This window comes from Choloepus didactylus, chromosome 19 (assembly GCF_015220235.1).
Source record: "Choloepus didactylus isolate mChoDid1 chromosome 19, mChoDid1.pri, whole genome shotgun sequence".
Classification (NCBI taxonomy): Eukaryota; Metazoa; Chordata; class Mammalia; order Pilosa; family Megalonychidae; genus Choloepus; species Choloepus didactylus.
In genome coordinates this window covers 20,614,013-20,628,734 of record NC_051325.1, presented here as the reverse complement: position 1 = coordinate 20,628,734, position 14,722 = coordinate 20,614,013, and the positions used below count along the sequence as shown (strand labels likewise).

Here is a 14,722-nt window from a genome sequence, read left to right as displayed (position 1 = left end):
AACATATCTCAGTAGAGAAAAAGCAATTAATGATCTTCAATACACATTTATAATAAAAACTACCAAAGCATTTAACAATAGTCAATATCCATTTATAATATAAACTATCAGCAAACTAAGATTAGAAGGAAACATCCTCAATCTCATAAAGAACATTCATGGAAATCCTACAGCTGACAGCATACAGAAGGATGAAATACCGAATGTTTTCAGGAACAAGGCAAAAATGTCCACTATCACCCCTTATAGTCAACACTACACTGGACATCCTAGTCAGTATAACAATGCAAGAAAAAAACAGAAAAGACTGAAATACTGGAAAAGAAAAAGCAAAACTGCCATTATTCACAGGTGCTATGATTATAGATATAGAAATTCCAAAGGACCGCTAACTCATACACACAAAATTTATCTAAGCTTGATCAGAGAGCTAAATATGAAGGGTAAAAACAATAAAACTACTAAAAGAAAACAATGGAGACTATCTTCATACCCTTGGGGAGGTGAAGACTTCTTGAACAAAATACAAAACCAATTAACTATAATAAAAAAGGTAAGATAAATGAAACATCATTAAAATTTAAATCTTCTGTTCATCAAAAGACACAATTAAGAGAGTGAAAAGGCAAGCCAGAGACTAGGAGGAGACAGTCACCATACTTTTATCAGACAAAGTATTTGTATACAAAATAAATAAGGAGCTCTGACAAATCAATTAAAAAATCCAATGAAAACAAGCAAAAGACTTGGACAGGCACATTACGAAGGAGGATATTTACATGGCCAATAGGCATATTAAAAGGTTCTCAATATCATTTGTCACCAGAGAAATGCAAATTTAAACCACAATAATATCACTACATACACATCAAAATGTCTGAATTTTAAAATAATAACAATACCAAAAATTGGCAAGGATACAGCGTAACTAAAACACTCATACATTGCTGACAGGAGTCTAAAATGCAACAACTACTTTTAAAAATTGGCAATATCTACTACAGCAAAGCATATATGTATCTATGACTTATTCTAACTCCTACGTATATACCCAAGAGAAATAAGTATATATGTCTACCAAAAGACATGTACAAGAATATTCATAGCAGTTTTATTCATAACAGTCAAAAACTAGAAACTATTCAACTGTTCACAAAGAGTAGAATGAGTAAGTAAATTATGGTACTAAGCAATTAAAAAGGAAAAACTATGGCAACACAATACATGAAATCAATCTCACTGGTATAATATTAAGCAAAAGAAACCAGACAGAGAACTGTCTGATTGATTCCGTTCAAACAAATTTCAGGAACAAGCAAATTAATCTATGATGCCTAGTGATTGTCTTGGGGACAAGTGGATACAGAGTACAAGAGGTATGACGTGGGGAGAGACATAAAAGTACCTTCTGGGATGATGGAAATGTTCTACAGTTGACCTGGAAATATTTAATATCTTGATCTGGATGGTGATTTACATGGTGGTATACATCTGAACATTCATCAAGCTGTAGACTTAAAATCTGTATACTTTACATATAATTTGCTATAATACATAAACTGTAAAAAATTAGATCTATCTTATATGTATTGATATGAGAAAAATCTCTAAGTCATCCTATTTAAAGAAAAAAAGAAAGCTTCATAATAATATGCTTAAATATTTAAGAAAACCCATGAGCAAAACTGAACTATTTCTCTATTACATGAAAATATGGATAAATGCATTGGATTTTACTGATTAATACTGCAGGGGGAAGGGGGCTAGTAAGGGAAATTTAGGAAGATCAAGGGTAAATTTTATTTATATCATACTAATGTTTTTATAATAAAAATACATTGTGTATTTCAAATAATTTTTAAAATAACAGGATATCCTAAATTGAGTTTTATAAAATCTCTTGAGGGAACTGAGGATACTGATCAAATTCTAAGCAAAGATTTGACGATGGACTGCTTCACTGTTTTATTTAAAACTATTTATAGCTAAGGGTTTCATTTTTTAAATTCAATGAAAGGAGAAAAACACTTGTTTTCAACACTATTCCAAGCAAAAATAGTAAAAAGGATCAGTCTAAGTCTTTAGGAGGCATGAAATGGTCTTTTTCAAAGACTAGAGATAGTGTGTTACAAGGCACACATACCACTTAGTGCTCCAACTGCTCCAAAATTTAAGGATTTTCCATCCATTATGCTGGCATCACACTCAATCTCACCCAAGAGATTTAGATTAGATCCCATTCCTGCATTTGTAAAATGAGAATCCTAAAAGACAAAAACAAAAATTAAATACCATTAAGCTAAAGAAGAATTAATGCCAATCCTTCATAAATTATTCCAAAAATTAGAAGGGATGAGAACACTTCCCAACTCACCATATGATGCCATTACTACCCTGATCCCAAAACTAGACCAAGACAGCACAAGGAAAGAAAACTACAGATCAGTCCTTGTGAATAATAACCCAAAAACCATCAGTGAAATATTAGCAAAACAAATCCAGGAAAATATAAAAGAATTATACACCCATGAACAAAGGGTGTTGGATGGCTTAATATCCAAAAATCAATGAATGTAATACTCCATGATAATAAAATTAAGAATTAAAACATAATATCAACAGATGCAGGAAAAGCAGTTGACAAAATCCAACATCCTTTCACAAGAAAAACATTCAACAAACCTGGAAAAAAGAGGGAACTTCCTCAACCTGATAAAGGGCATCCGTGAGAGAAACCACATAATTAATGGTAAAAGACTGAATGATCTCCCCTTAAGATCAAGAATAAGACATAGCTGTCTTCTCTCACTGATTCTATTCAATACTGTATTGCATGTTCAGCAAGACAAGTAGGCAAAAAAAGAAATAAAGAACATCCAGATTGTAAAGTAAGAAGTAAAATTATCTCTATTTTCAGATAACATGACTCTGAATGTAGAAAATCCTAAGAAATCCACTAAAAAACTTTTAGAGCTAATAAACTAGTTGAAAACGATTACAGGATAAGAGACCAAAAAACAAGACTCAATTGTATTTTTATACACTACCAATGAACAATCCAAAAACAAAATTAAGAAAACAATTCCACTTGCAATAGCAAATATTTTGAAATAAATTTAACATAAGAAGTGCAAGACATATAATAAAGACTACTAAAGATCCTGAAAAAGATTAAAGACCTAAGTAAATAAAAAGACACCCCATGCACATAGATCAGAAGACTTAATATTGTTAAGATGGCAATACTGCCCAAATTGATCTACTGACTCATTACAATCTCTTATCAAAATCATAGCTACCGTTTTGGCAGAAATTGAGAAGCAAACCCTAAAATTCATATGGAAAAGCAAGGGACCCAGAATAGCCAAAACAATATTGAAAAAGAAGAATAAGGTTGGAGGACTTACGCTTCCAGGTTTTAAAACTACTACAAAGCTAAGTCATCAAAACAGTGTCCTATACTGGTCCCAGCATCACAGGATTGAGAACATTTTCTTGACCAAAACAGGGATGCGAAATGAAACGAAAGAAAGCTTCAGTGGCTGAGAGATTTCAAATGGCGTCGAGAGGTCACTCTGGTGGACATTCTTACGCACTATATCGATAAACTTTTTAGTTTTTAATATTTTGGAACAGCTAGAAGTAAATACCTGAAACTACCAAACTCCAACCCAGTAGCCTTGACTCTTGAAGACAAATGTATAACAATGTAGCTTACAAGGGTGACAGTGTGATTGTGAAAACCCTGTGGATCGCACTCCCTTTATCCACTGTATGGATGGATGAGTAGGAAAATGGGGATAAAACCTAAATGAACAATAGGGTGGGAAGGGGGAGGTGATTTGGGTGTTTTTTTATTTTTCTTTTTTATTCTGATTCTGATTCTTTCTGGTGTAAGGAAAATGTTCAAAAGTAGATTGGGGTGATGGAATGCACAGCTATAAGATGGTACTGTGACCAGTTGACTGTACACCATGGATGACTGTATGGTATGTAAATATATGTCAATAAAACTGAATTAAAAAAAACAAAAAACAAAAAACAGTGTCCTACAGACAGTATGGTATAGATAAGCATAGATACACAGATCAATAAAATAAAATTGAATCCAGAAATAAACCCTTCCATTTACGGTCAATTTGACAAGGGTATCTAGAAAATTCAGTGAGGAAAGAATAGAGTCTTTTCAAAAATGGTGATGGGACAACTAGACATTCATATGTAATAGGCTAAACTTGGAACCCTATCTCATGCTGTACACAAAAATTAACTCAAAATGGGTAAAAGATCCATACGTAAAAGCTAACGGTATACAATTCTGAGAGGAAAACATAGGAACAAACTTTCATGACCTTGAATAAGGCAATAGTTTCTAAGACATGACACCAAAAACACAAGCAACCAAAGAAAAAAAATAGATAAACTAGATAGCAACAAAATTTAACTTTTTTGCTTCAAAGTTACATCAAGATGTAAAAACCCTAAGAATGGAAGAAACGTTATGGAAATTCTTTATTTAATAAGACACTTATATCTAAAGTATATAGAGAACTCTTACAACTCTGAAATAAAAAGACAAATACCCAATTTAAAAATGGACAAAGAAAATGAATAAACACTTCTTTAAAGATATAGGAATAGCCAATAAGCACATGAAAAGATGCTCAACATCACTTGGGAAATGCAAATCAAAACCAAATTGATATAAATGGTCAATAAGCACATGAAAAGATGATCAACACCACTATAGTCACCAGAGAAATGCTAATCTAAACTACAGTGCGATACCTTGTCACACCGCTAGGATGGCTATAATCAAAAATCAGAACCCTTATACACTGCTGGAGGAATATAAAATGATATAGCTGCTGTGGAAAACAGTCTGGCAGTTACCTCAAAAAGTTAAATATAATTTTTTTAAAAAGTTAAACAGAGCTACCATTTGACCCAGCAATTCCACTTCCAGGTATATACCCAAGAAAAATGAAAACATACATCTATACAAAATTTGTACACGAATGTCCATAGCAGCATTACTCATAATAACCACAAAGTGAAAACAATTGAATGTCTAACAAATGATTAATAAAACGTGGAATAGCTATATTATGGAATATTATTTGGCAATAAAAGGAATGAAGCATCGATACATGGTACATAAGAATGAACCTTGAAAACATTATGCTAAGTGAAAGAAGCCAGTCACAAAAGTTTACATATTATATGATAACATTTATATGAAATGTCCAGAACAGACAAATCTGTAAAGACAGACAGTAGATTAGTGGTTGTCAGGGGCTAAAGGGAGCAAGGAATGAGCAGTGATTGCTAATAGGTATGGCATTTCTTTAGGCAGTGATGAAAATGAACTAAAATTAGATAGTGGAGATGGTTGCAGAACTCTGGGTATATACTGAAAACCACTAAATTGTACACTATAAAAGGGTAAATTTATTGTATGTGAATTACATGTCAATAAAAGGGGAAAAAAAACTTATGTCAAGAACGCAGACAACATAAAAAGGCTGGGAATTGGAGGCCAGCCATGTTCTTGAAATCTAAAGAAAGAGTCTTCTTTTTCTAATACTGTGACTAAAGTTTAAATATATATATATATATAATTAATCTTTTTAACTCAAGTCCATATCATACTTAATTTCTAGTCAAAGAACATGGAAAAAGTTTACTAGTATGAAAATCTTATAATAAGAATAAATGTAGTAGAGGAAAAATCTCAGAAGACTCCCCTAAAAAATGGCATAGACAAAGAATGTAGGTTGAACACTGCTTAGGGTCACCACATAGATGAGGGATCCATTCCACATGACTGAGAGCCATAAAATATGAATGACTCTCTCTGTTTCCAGAGACCTTAGTCAATCTAGAAAATTAGGTCAGTTCTAAGGTAAGTCCAATATTATAGGAAACCAGGGCCATTCTGGATCTACCGAAAGATTACCAAATGCCCAAAGTCACCTTTCCCAGATAGAAGAAAAACTGGCCACAACATTAAGACCTTTCCCAATTTGCACCTATAACTTGTAAAAAGGGAACAGAGACTGAGACCAGAGCCTTTTTTCTAATTCAACTAGACAATTTATATGCCACAGAATTTAAAAAACAAAATCACAAAAAGGCTGTATAATTAAAGAAAAAAAGAATGATATTAGGCAATAAATTCTGTGAGCACTCAAAAGGGAATAGTCTACTATGAGATGGGGAAATTAATAGCAGGCTTCCTGAAGGATGCAGGATGAGAGCAAAGACAAGTCAGGGGGCTAGAAAATTGCAGGTAGTGGATATGATGTGAGTAATATATACACAATGGGAAAGTGTCAGAGTAACACAACAGACATTCATATTCAGCCAAAAGGATTGGCTGGAGTCAAATGTGGAGATTGCCCAATGCCAGTCATTAGAATCTGGACGTGACTGGAAGGCAATGAAAAGACTCAAATTTTCTTTATAGGAGAAAGTCACAATGAGTATACCAATCAAGGAAACATAAACTGACATTCATATATTCATTCACATAATTTATGAAACGGAAAAGGAAGAGACTGAAGTTAGGGAGATCAAATTAAAGACTATTTTACAATGTAGGCTTGAAAACCACTTGGTATGGAATGATAGCACTAGGAATAGTAAAAAAGAAAGAAAAGACAGAAAAGTACCAGAATTTTTGAAGCCTGGAAGATAAATAAAACCTTTTATAAGAAAAGGCATTATATAAGATAGTTGGAAGAGTGTGAAAAATTGGGCATAATGAGGTTCAAGGACTTCCAAGTGGATATTTCTACCTAAATCAATACACACCTAAATACTGGAAAAGAGATCACAAATAAAGATTATGGCTTAAAACAGATGGAGATTGGATTTTACCCTAGATTCCTTCATCTTTTGAAAAGAATTTTATAAAACTAGGTCAGCAGTCTCACGGCACAGAACAAAAGCAAAAGTAAATCAGCAGCATATTACTGTTTGATTTTACACACATAATCTTCTTTACCTAATCACGTACATCCTTCAAAATATGTGAGAAAGGAACTGAAATATGAGAAAAATGTAAAGCATCCATATTTAGTAATTTTCAAAATGCACATACAAGAATGCACCAGTATATACACTATCAACAATCTTCAAAATGGAATATATCAGCTAATAAGCTCTACAAAATTAACTTCCACATAATATTCACTTAGAAATCACCTTGAACCAAATGAGCACTCTGAAATAGACTCTTGTATGCTGATTCAAATTTAACATTTTAAAAGTACATAATAAATATAAAAATAAGAAAATCAAAGCACATCTTAGAAGCAAATATTTTTTTCAAAAATCTTCCTCCAAATTCAAAATATATTTAAATCTCAAAAGTTTGCCTACTGAACTTCTGCTTCTGACTATGATAGAATAATAGGAACCATATTTGCCCTTCTATCTTGAACTAGAAAATCACACAAAACACATGAAAGAAACAGGTTTTGTTCAAAAGCCAGCACGGGACAGTGATCCTCGAGATAAGGGATATAAATGAAGTCACCCAGCTTAATTCCTAGAGGTACTTTCCAGGCCATAGCACAGGGAAGGGGAACCCAAAAAGAGCCAATGATTTTTCAGAATTCAGAAGACTGAGTCTGCAGTCCAAGAACAAGGAAATGAGGAAAGCTAGAAATGTAGAGCAAGGTACAAGAAAGGAGAGAACTAAAGTGGAGGGGGCGGCGGGGGGATGGCAGTGTGGGGGCAGTTTCTAGAAGGCACGCAGCACTACAGAGGCCCTCTGAGCCTCTGAATCGAAGTATTAATCTGTATATCCTAGTGACGAAACTACCAGAAAGCAATTCCAGAAAGCAGTAAGCTAAACAATTTCTGGAGCTTACCTAGAGACAAGAATAGGTCAAAACGGAGAAATGACGAAGAGCTCTCAGAAGGGTAATGCCTCAGGAGTGGAAGAGAAGGCCACCCTAGACCTACAATAACAAAGTTTAAAAGCAAACTGATGAGAACCCAAGATGGCGGCTAGGTAAGACAGGGCAAAAAAACACCTCCGTGAAAAATACTAGATAAAAGCCAGAAAGTGACCCAGAACACCAGTTCCAGTGATGTACCAGCCAGACAAGGTCTGCTAAATCCACAGGGACCATGCATTTGGTGAAACAGGGAGTCTGCATTCTGAAACGAGTGAGTGAGCCAGCTGAAAGTATGGCGGCCCTGCTGCGGTGTGGGGAAACTGCGGGTTGACGTTTGGAAACAGACTAGTTCTTTTTAAAAAAAAATCTGGGACCGACTGCAGATACAACGGTGAGAACCGTGCAGTGAAGCATGGCAGGAGCGGGCTGTACCAATGCCTCGGTGTCTGGCATGGAGGATAGCCCTTCCCACACCCGCTGCTGATTGTCTCAGGGCCAGGGGGGCAGAGGGGAGCCGAAAGGAGAAAGAAACCGTGCCACTTGCAACCATCTCACCAGCAGGCTGAGGATGCTCCTGCCCGGTGCCAGACCCATAGCCCCAGAGCCATGCCACGGGTCCCAGTGTGACGGGGAGTGTTTCCTGCAGCACCGTGCACACACCACAATATCGGCCATGGACAGTGGCCTTTAGTGCACCCACAGCTAATTGTCCTGGAGCTGGGAAGGCGAAGCTATGTGAAGAGGGGGAAATTAACACACCCCATTCAACTATCTTTACAGCAGGCTGGGAACGCCCCTGCACGGCCTGGTGGCCCAGGTCTTCCCTGGAGGGCCAGCGTGCACTTGTGACGTGGCACAGCCTTCCCTTGGCAGGGGTCCTGGAAGAGCACGGCTGAGAAGAGGGACCCACTCAGAAATCCCTGGGACCCTATGCCAGTGCCAGGGAATTGTGGGTCAGTGGCAGAGACAATCTGTGGCGGGACTCAGGTGAAGGCTTGGACTTGTGCAACAGCCTTAAATCTCCGGGAACACCTAGGAGGTTTGATTATTAAAGCTGCCCTGCCTCCCTAACCGCTCAGACACATGCCCCACATTCAGGGTGGACAGCACCAACAACACAACCAAACTTAGTGCACCAATTGAACCCCACAAGAATCAGATCCCCACACACACCACAAGGACAAAGTTGGGGAGAAATGACTTGAGAAGAACAGGTGACTTGTGGACGCCATCTGCTGGTTAGTTAGAGAAAGTGTACGCCACCAAGCTGTAGATCTGACAAATTAGAGATTGGTATTTTTTAGACCCTTAAAGAACCCTATCAAGTAAAGCAAATGCCAAGAGGCCAAAAACAACAGAAAATCTTAAAGCATATGCTAAAACCAGATGATATGGAGAACCCAAACCCAAACACCCAAATTGAAAGATCAGAAGAGACACAGTACTTGGCACAATTAATCAAAGAACTACAGACAAACAACGAAAGCACAACACAGGATATAAAGGACATGAAGAGCATGGCACAGGATATAAAGAACATAAAGAAGACTCTAGAAGAGCATAAAGAAGAAATTGCAAGAGTAAATAAAAAAACAGAAGACCTTATGGAAATAAAAAAAAACTGTTGGCCAAATTAAAAAGACACTGGATACTCATAATATAAGATTAGAGGAAGTTGAACAATGACTCAGCGTCCTCGAGGACCACAGAAAGGATAATGAAAGAACAAAAGAAAGAATGGGGAAAAACATTGAAAAAATCAGAATGGATCTCAGGGATATGATAAAATAAACCAACCAAATTTAAGATTCATTGGTGTCCCAGGAGGGGAAGAGAAGGGTAAAGGTCTAGAAATACTATTCAAAGAAACTGTTGGGGAAAACTTCTCAAACCTTCTACACAATATAAATACACAAAGCATAAATGCCCAGTGAACTCCAAATAGAATAAACCCAAATAAACCCACTCCAAGACATATTCTGATCAGACTCTCAAATACTGAAGAGAAAGAGCAAGTTCTGAAAGCAGCAAGACAAAAGCAATTCACCACATACAAAGGAAACAACATAAAACTAAGTAGTGACTACTCAGCGGCAACCATGGAGGTGAGAAGGCAGTGGCATGACGTATTTAAAATTCTGAGAGAGAAAAATTTCCAACCAACAATTCTTCATCCAGCAAAGCTCTACTTCAAATTTGAGGGAGAGCTTAAATTTTTCACAAACAAATGCTGAGAGATTTTACTAATAAAAGACCTGCCCTACTTCAGATACTAAAGAGAGACCTACCGAAGAAACAAAGAAAGGAGAGAGAGATACAGAGAAATTTAACAGACATATATAGAACATTACATCCCAAATGACCAGGACACACATTCTTCTCTAGTGATCACAGATCTTTCTCCAGAAAGGGACATAAAACAAGCCTCAATAAATTTTTTAAAAAATTGAATTTATTCAAAGCACATTCTCTGACCACAATGGAATACAGATAGAAGTCAATAACCATCAGAGACTTAGAAAATTCACAAACACCTGGAGGGTAAAAATGAGGGGGAGATGAAAACATTCCTGGATAATCAAAAGCTAAGGGACTTCATCACCAGTACATCAGTCCCATAAGACAAGTTAAAGGGAATTGAGCAGGCTGAAAGGAAGGGACACTAAACAATTGACTGAAACCACATGAAGAAATAAAGATTTCCAGTAAAGATCACATGGTAAATATAAATACCAATACTACTGTATTTTTGAATTGTAACTCCACTATTTACTTCTTACAGGATCTAAAATACATGAACTGTAATGATAAATCAGTGGTTTTGGACTCAATGTAAAACATGTAACTTTTGACAACAACTACGTAAAGGTGGGGGAATGGAGGAGTAAAGGAACATAGTTTATGGGTCCTATTGAAGTTAAGTTGGTATCAAAGAAAAACAAGATTGTTATAGATTTAAGAGGTTAAATTTAAGCCCCACGGTAAACACAAAGAAAGCATCAGAGAATATGACCACAGAGATGAAAAGTAGAGTATGGGTTACGAGAAGTGGGGGAAGGGGCAATGGGGAGTTAAGAAATGAGTGTAGGGTTTCTGTTTGGGGTAAAGGGAAATTTCCAGTAACGGATGGTGGGAAGGTGATAGCATTGCAACATTCTAAATGTTTTTAATCCCACTAATGGAATGGTAGGGAGGGGCTGGAATGGGAAGATTTAGGCTGTATATATGTTTCCACAAGTGGGGAAAAAAAAAAAAAAAAAGAGTCTACAGAGATAATGACAATTAAATGCCAAGGATGATCCTGGATGGGATCTGAGCATGGAGGAGAGGAGGCTCAAAGGGACACAGCTGGGAAATAAGAAAAAAAAAAAGGAAATACAGAATGTAAGCTTTGTATCAATGTTGAATTTCTTGAACTTCTTAACTGCGCTTAATGGGAATGCATAAAAGAATGTTCTTGTTCATGGGAAATGTATATGTGAATTATATTGTTTGTTCAAGGATGTGTGCAGTTTGCTCTCATGTTCAGAAGACAGAGCAATAGATGATGGATGATAGATAGGGAGGGAGGGAAAGAAAGAAATGGTGGTATGACAGGATGCTAAAGTTGGTGGATCAGGGTATTGGGGGAGGGAGGTCAGGGTATGCTGGAGTTCTGTGTATGGGGTTTGTGTTGCTTTTGCAACTGTTCCTGTAAGTTTGAATTTATTTCAAAATAAAATTTTTTAAAAAAAGCAAACTGATTGAAAATAACAATACGGTCCCAGAACAAAGTCCTAAAATATTTGAAGGCACACAACAGTATTTTAACACTCCACCCAAAATACATATATAATTCACAATATCCTGTATACAATAAAAAATTACCAGATATGTCAATATAAACCAGAAGATACTATTAAACAATGAAAACCAATCCATTACCAGACATGTCAATAAGCAGAAAACATGGCCTATAAACAGAAATTATTCAACAATGAAAGATATTATTATATAAACCAGAAGATATTATTAAACAATGAAAACAAATCCATTCTAATGACACACATAACAGAATTAGCAAACAATTCTAGTGTTAAGTAACAATGCTAGAATAGCTTTCATAAAAAAATACTCTATATGTTCAAGTTGGAATAGAAAAACAGAATGACAAGGAGAAAAAGCAGAAGATATTTTAAAAACAAACAAACAGAAATTTTAAAAAATACAATAATCTGAGGTAAAAACATACTAGAAAGTGTTAACAGCAGATTAGGCAATGCAAAGGAAAATCAGTCAACGTGAAGACACAGCACCATTCAAAGTGAAAGACAGAGTGACTGACAAAAAATTTAAAAAAATAAAAAAACAAAATAGAACATCAAAGAACGGGGAAATATTGGGTGGTCTAACATACATGTAACTGGAGCACAAAAGGGAAAAGATAAAAATGGAGAAACAGTAAAAATACCAGCCAAAAATTAACAGTTTTTTAAAACTATAAATATATAAATCCAAAATACCCAACAAACCCCAAGCAAGGGAAAAAAAAAAATGAAGAAAACCACACCACACACAGCATAATCAAATGCTGAGAAACTGTAACAAATAGAACTTCAAAAGAGCATCAAAAAATACGTATGCACGAATGAATAAAGAAAAATGATAGCAGATTTGTCAGAAACTATGCAAGACAAAAGACAATGGAATAATATATTTAAAGAATCAAGAGGGGAAAAAATCATCACCTGAGAAAACTAAAAAATAGAGTTTTAAAGTGAAGGAAAAATACTTTCAGACAAAAAAAAAAAAGCTAAAATAATCACCACCAGCAAACCTACACTACAACAAATGTTAAAGGATGCTCTCCAGGCAGAACAAAAATAATGCCAGATGGAAAGAGGGGTCTACACAAAGGAATAAAAAGTTATTAATATTCTGAATAAGTGTGAAGATATAAAATAATTCTCTAACCTTTTTAAAAGATAATTTTAAAGCAATCATAACAATGAATTGTGGGGTTTTTAACATATACAGAAGCAAATTATATGACAAAAATAGTGCAAAGACTGGGAGGGAGAGATCTTTATTAAAATCTGCTAAAACATTCTTACATATAAAGGACTATACATCACACTATACATAAAAGATATTATTTGAAAGTAAATGGTGATAATTCAAAGATATATATTACAACCAGTAGATAAACTACTAAAAACTAAAAGTATAGCTAAATAGAGCAACAATCTAGAGCAAATAAAATCATTTTTTTAATCCCTGAAAAAGGAAATAAGAACAAAGTAGAGATGGTATCAACAGAAAACAAAGAGCAAGAGGGTAGATTTAAATGGAACCATATCAATAATTACATTACATTCTTAAATTCAAAAGGTCTAAACACTTCAGTTAGAAGGCAGAGACTGTCAGAAAGCTGACCATGAGAAACACACTGTATATATGAGACAAAGGTAAAAATAAAAGTATGTTATAAGATACCAAAAATACATAAAAGGTACCAAAAATCTTCTCTCTTATTCCTAATATTGGTAAATTTGTGACTTTTCTCTTATTTTCCTAATCAATCTGGCTTGATGTTTGTATATTTTATTGATCTTCTCAAAGAATGAGCTGTTGCTTTGGTGACCTTTTTTCTATTTAATTGATTTCTGCTCTTATCTTATGGGCTTTTTTTTCTTTTTGTTTACTTTGAATATACTTTTCTTTTTTAGTTTCTTGAGGTGATAGATTAGATCAATGATTTAAGACTCCTTTTTCTCTAATATAAGTATTGAATACTATAAATTTATTCAGAACAAAGAAGATTTTCAAGAATAAAGATGAATAGTACATAAGGACAGGTCATTTCTCTATGAAGACACACAATCCCAAATGTGCATACACCTAAAAATAAAAAAGATTCAAAATGCATAAACGTAGGCAAAATTAGAGAAACAAAAAATGGACAAATCCATCCTAATTATTGGAAAATTCAACAGTCTTCTCTCAGTAATTGATAAAACAAGAAGAAAATCATTGTAGCTATAGACGAACTGAACAGTAACAAATGAAGAAATCAAAGAAGCAGAAAACAGAAAAACAGAGAAAAATCAATGAAACCAAAAACTGGCTCTTTGGGGGGAGGGGGTGGAATCAGTAAACTGTATACACCTCTATTCAGGGTAGCCAAGAAAAAAAGGCAGAATACACAATTACCAGTATTAGGAATGAAAGTGGGGATGCCTCTACTGATCTCACTGACATTAAAAGTATAATGAGAAAATATTACAAACTTAATTGGATGAGATGAAATGGACCAATTCCTTGAAAAACACAAACCAAAACAACTCACTCAAGAAGAAATAGTTTGATTAGCCCTATATCTTTTAAATAAATTGAATTTGCAGTTTTAAATGCTCCAAAAAAGAAAACTACAAGCCCAGATGGCTTCACTAGCAAATTTTACCAAACATTTAAGGAAGAAATAACACCTTCAAAATTAGAAGAGCAGAGAACACTTCCCAACTCACTTTATGTGATCAGCATTACCCTAATATGAAAACCAGACAAACACATTACAAGAAAAGAAAACTATAGACCAACATCCCTCTTAAATATACATGCAAAAATCTTCAACAAAATATCAGCAAATCTACTCCAGCATATACAGAAAGAACAATACATTACAACCAAGTGAGGTACATCACAGGAAGCAGAACTGGTTCAGATGAAAATCAGTGTAACTCACCATATTAACAGACTAAGAAAAACCATATGATCTCCTAGATAGATGTAGAAAAGGCATTCTAAAAGATTCAATATACATCCATAATAAA

General features: G+C 34.9%; 1 protein-coding gene across 8 annotated transcripts in view; it reads right to left on the bottom strand.

Annotated features, from left to right (window-relative positions):
* The window catches only part of TASP1 (taspase 1), a 656,132-nt gene that overhangs the window by 590,778 nt on the left and 50,632 nt on the right, over positions 1-14,722 (bottom strand). For all 8 annotated transcript variants that reach the window (XR_005213130.1, XR_005213131.1, XM_037811849.1 and 5 more), the window contains exon 5: positions 2,144-2,264. Coding sequence is in view for 6 of the 8 variants with exons in the window: in XM_037811849.1 (XP_037667777.1) it covers positions 2,144-2,264 (121 nt within the window). In the remaining 2 variants the exon portion in view is untranslated. The remainder of the gene's footprint in view (positions 1-2,143; positions 2,265-14,722) is intronic.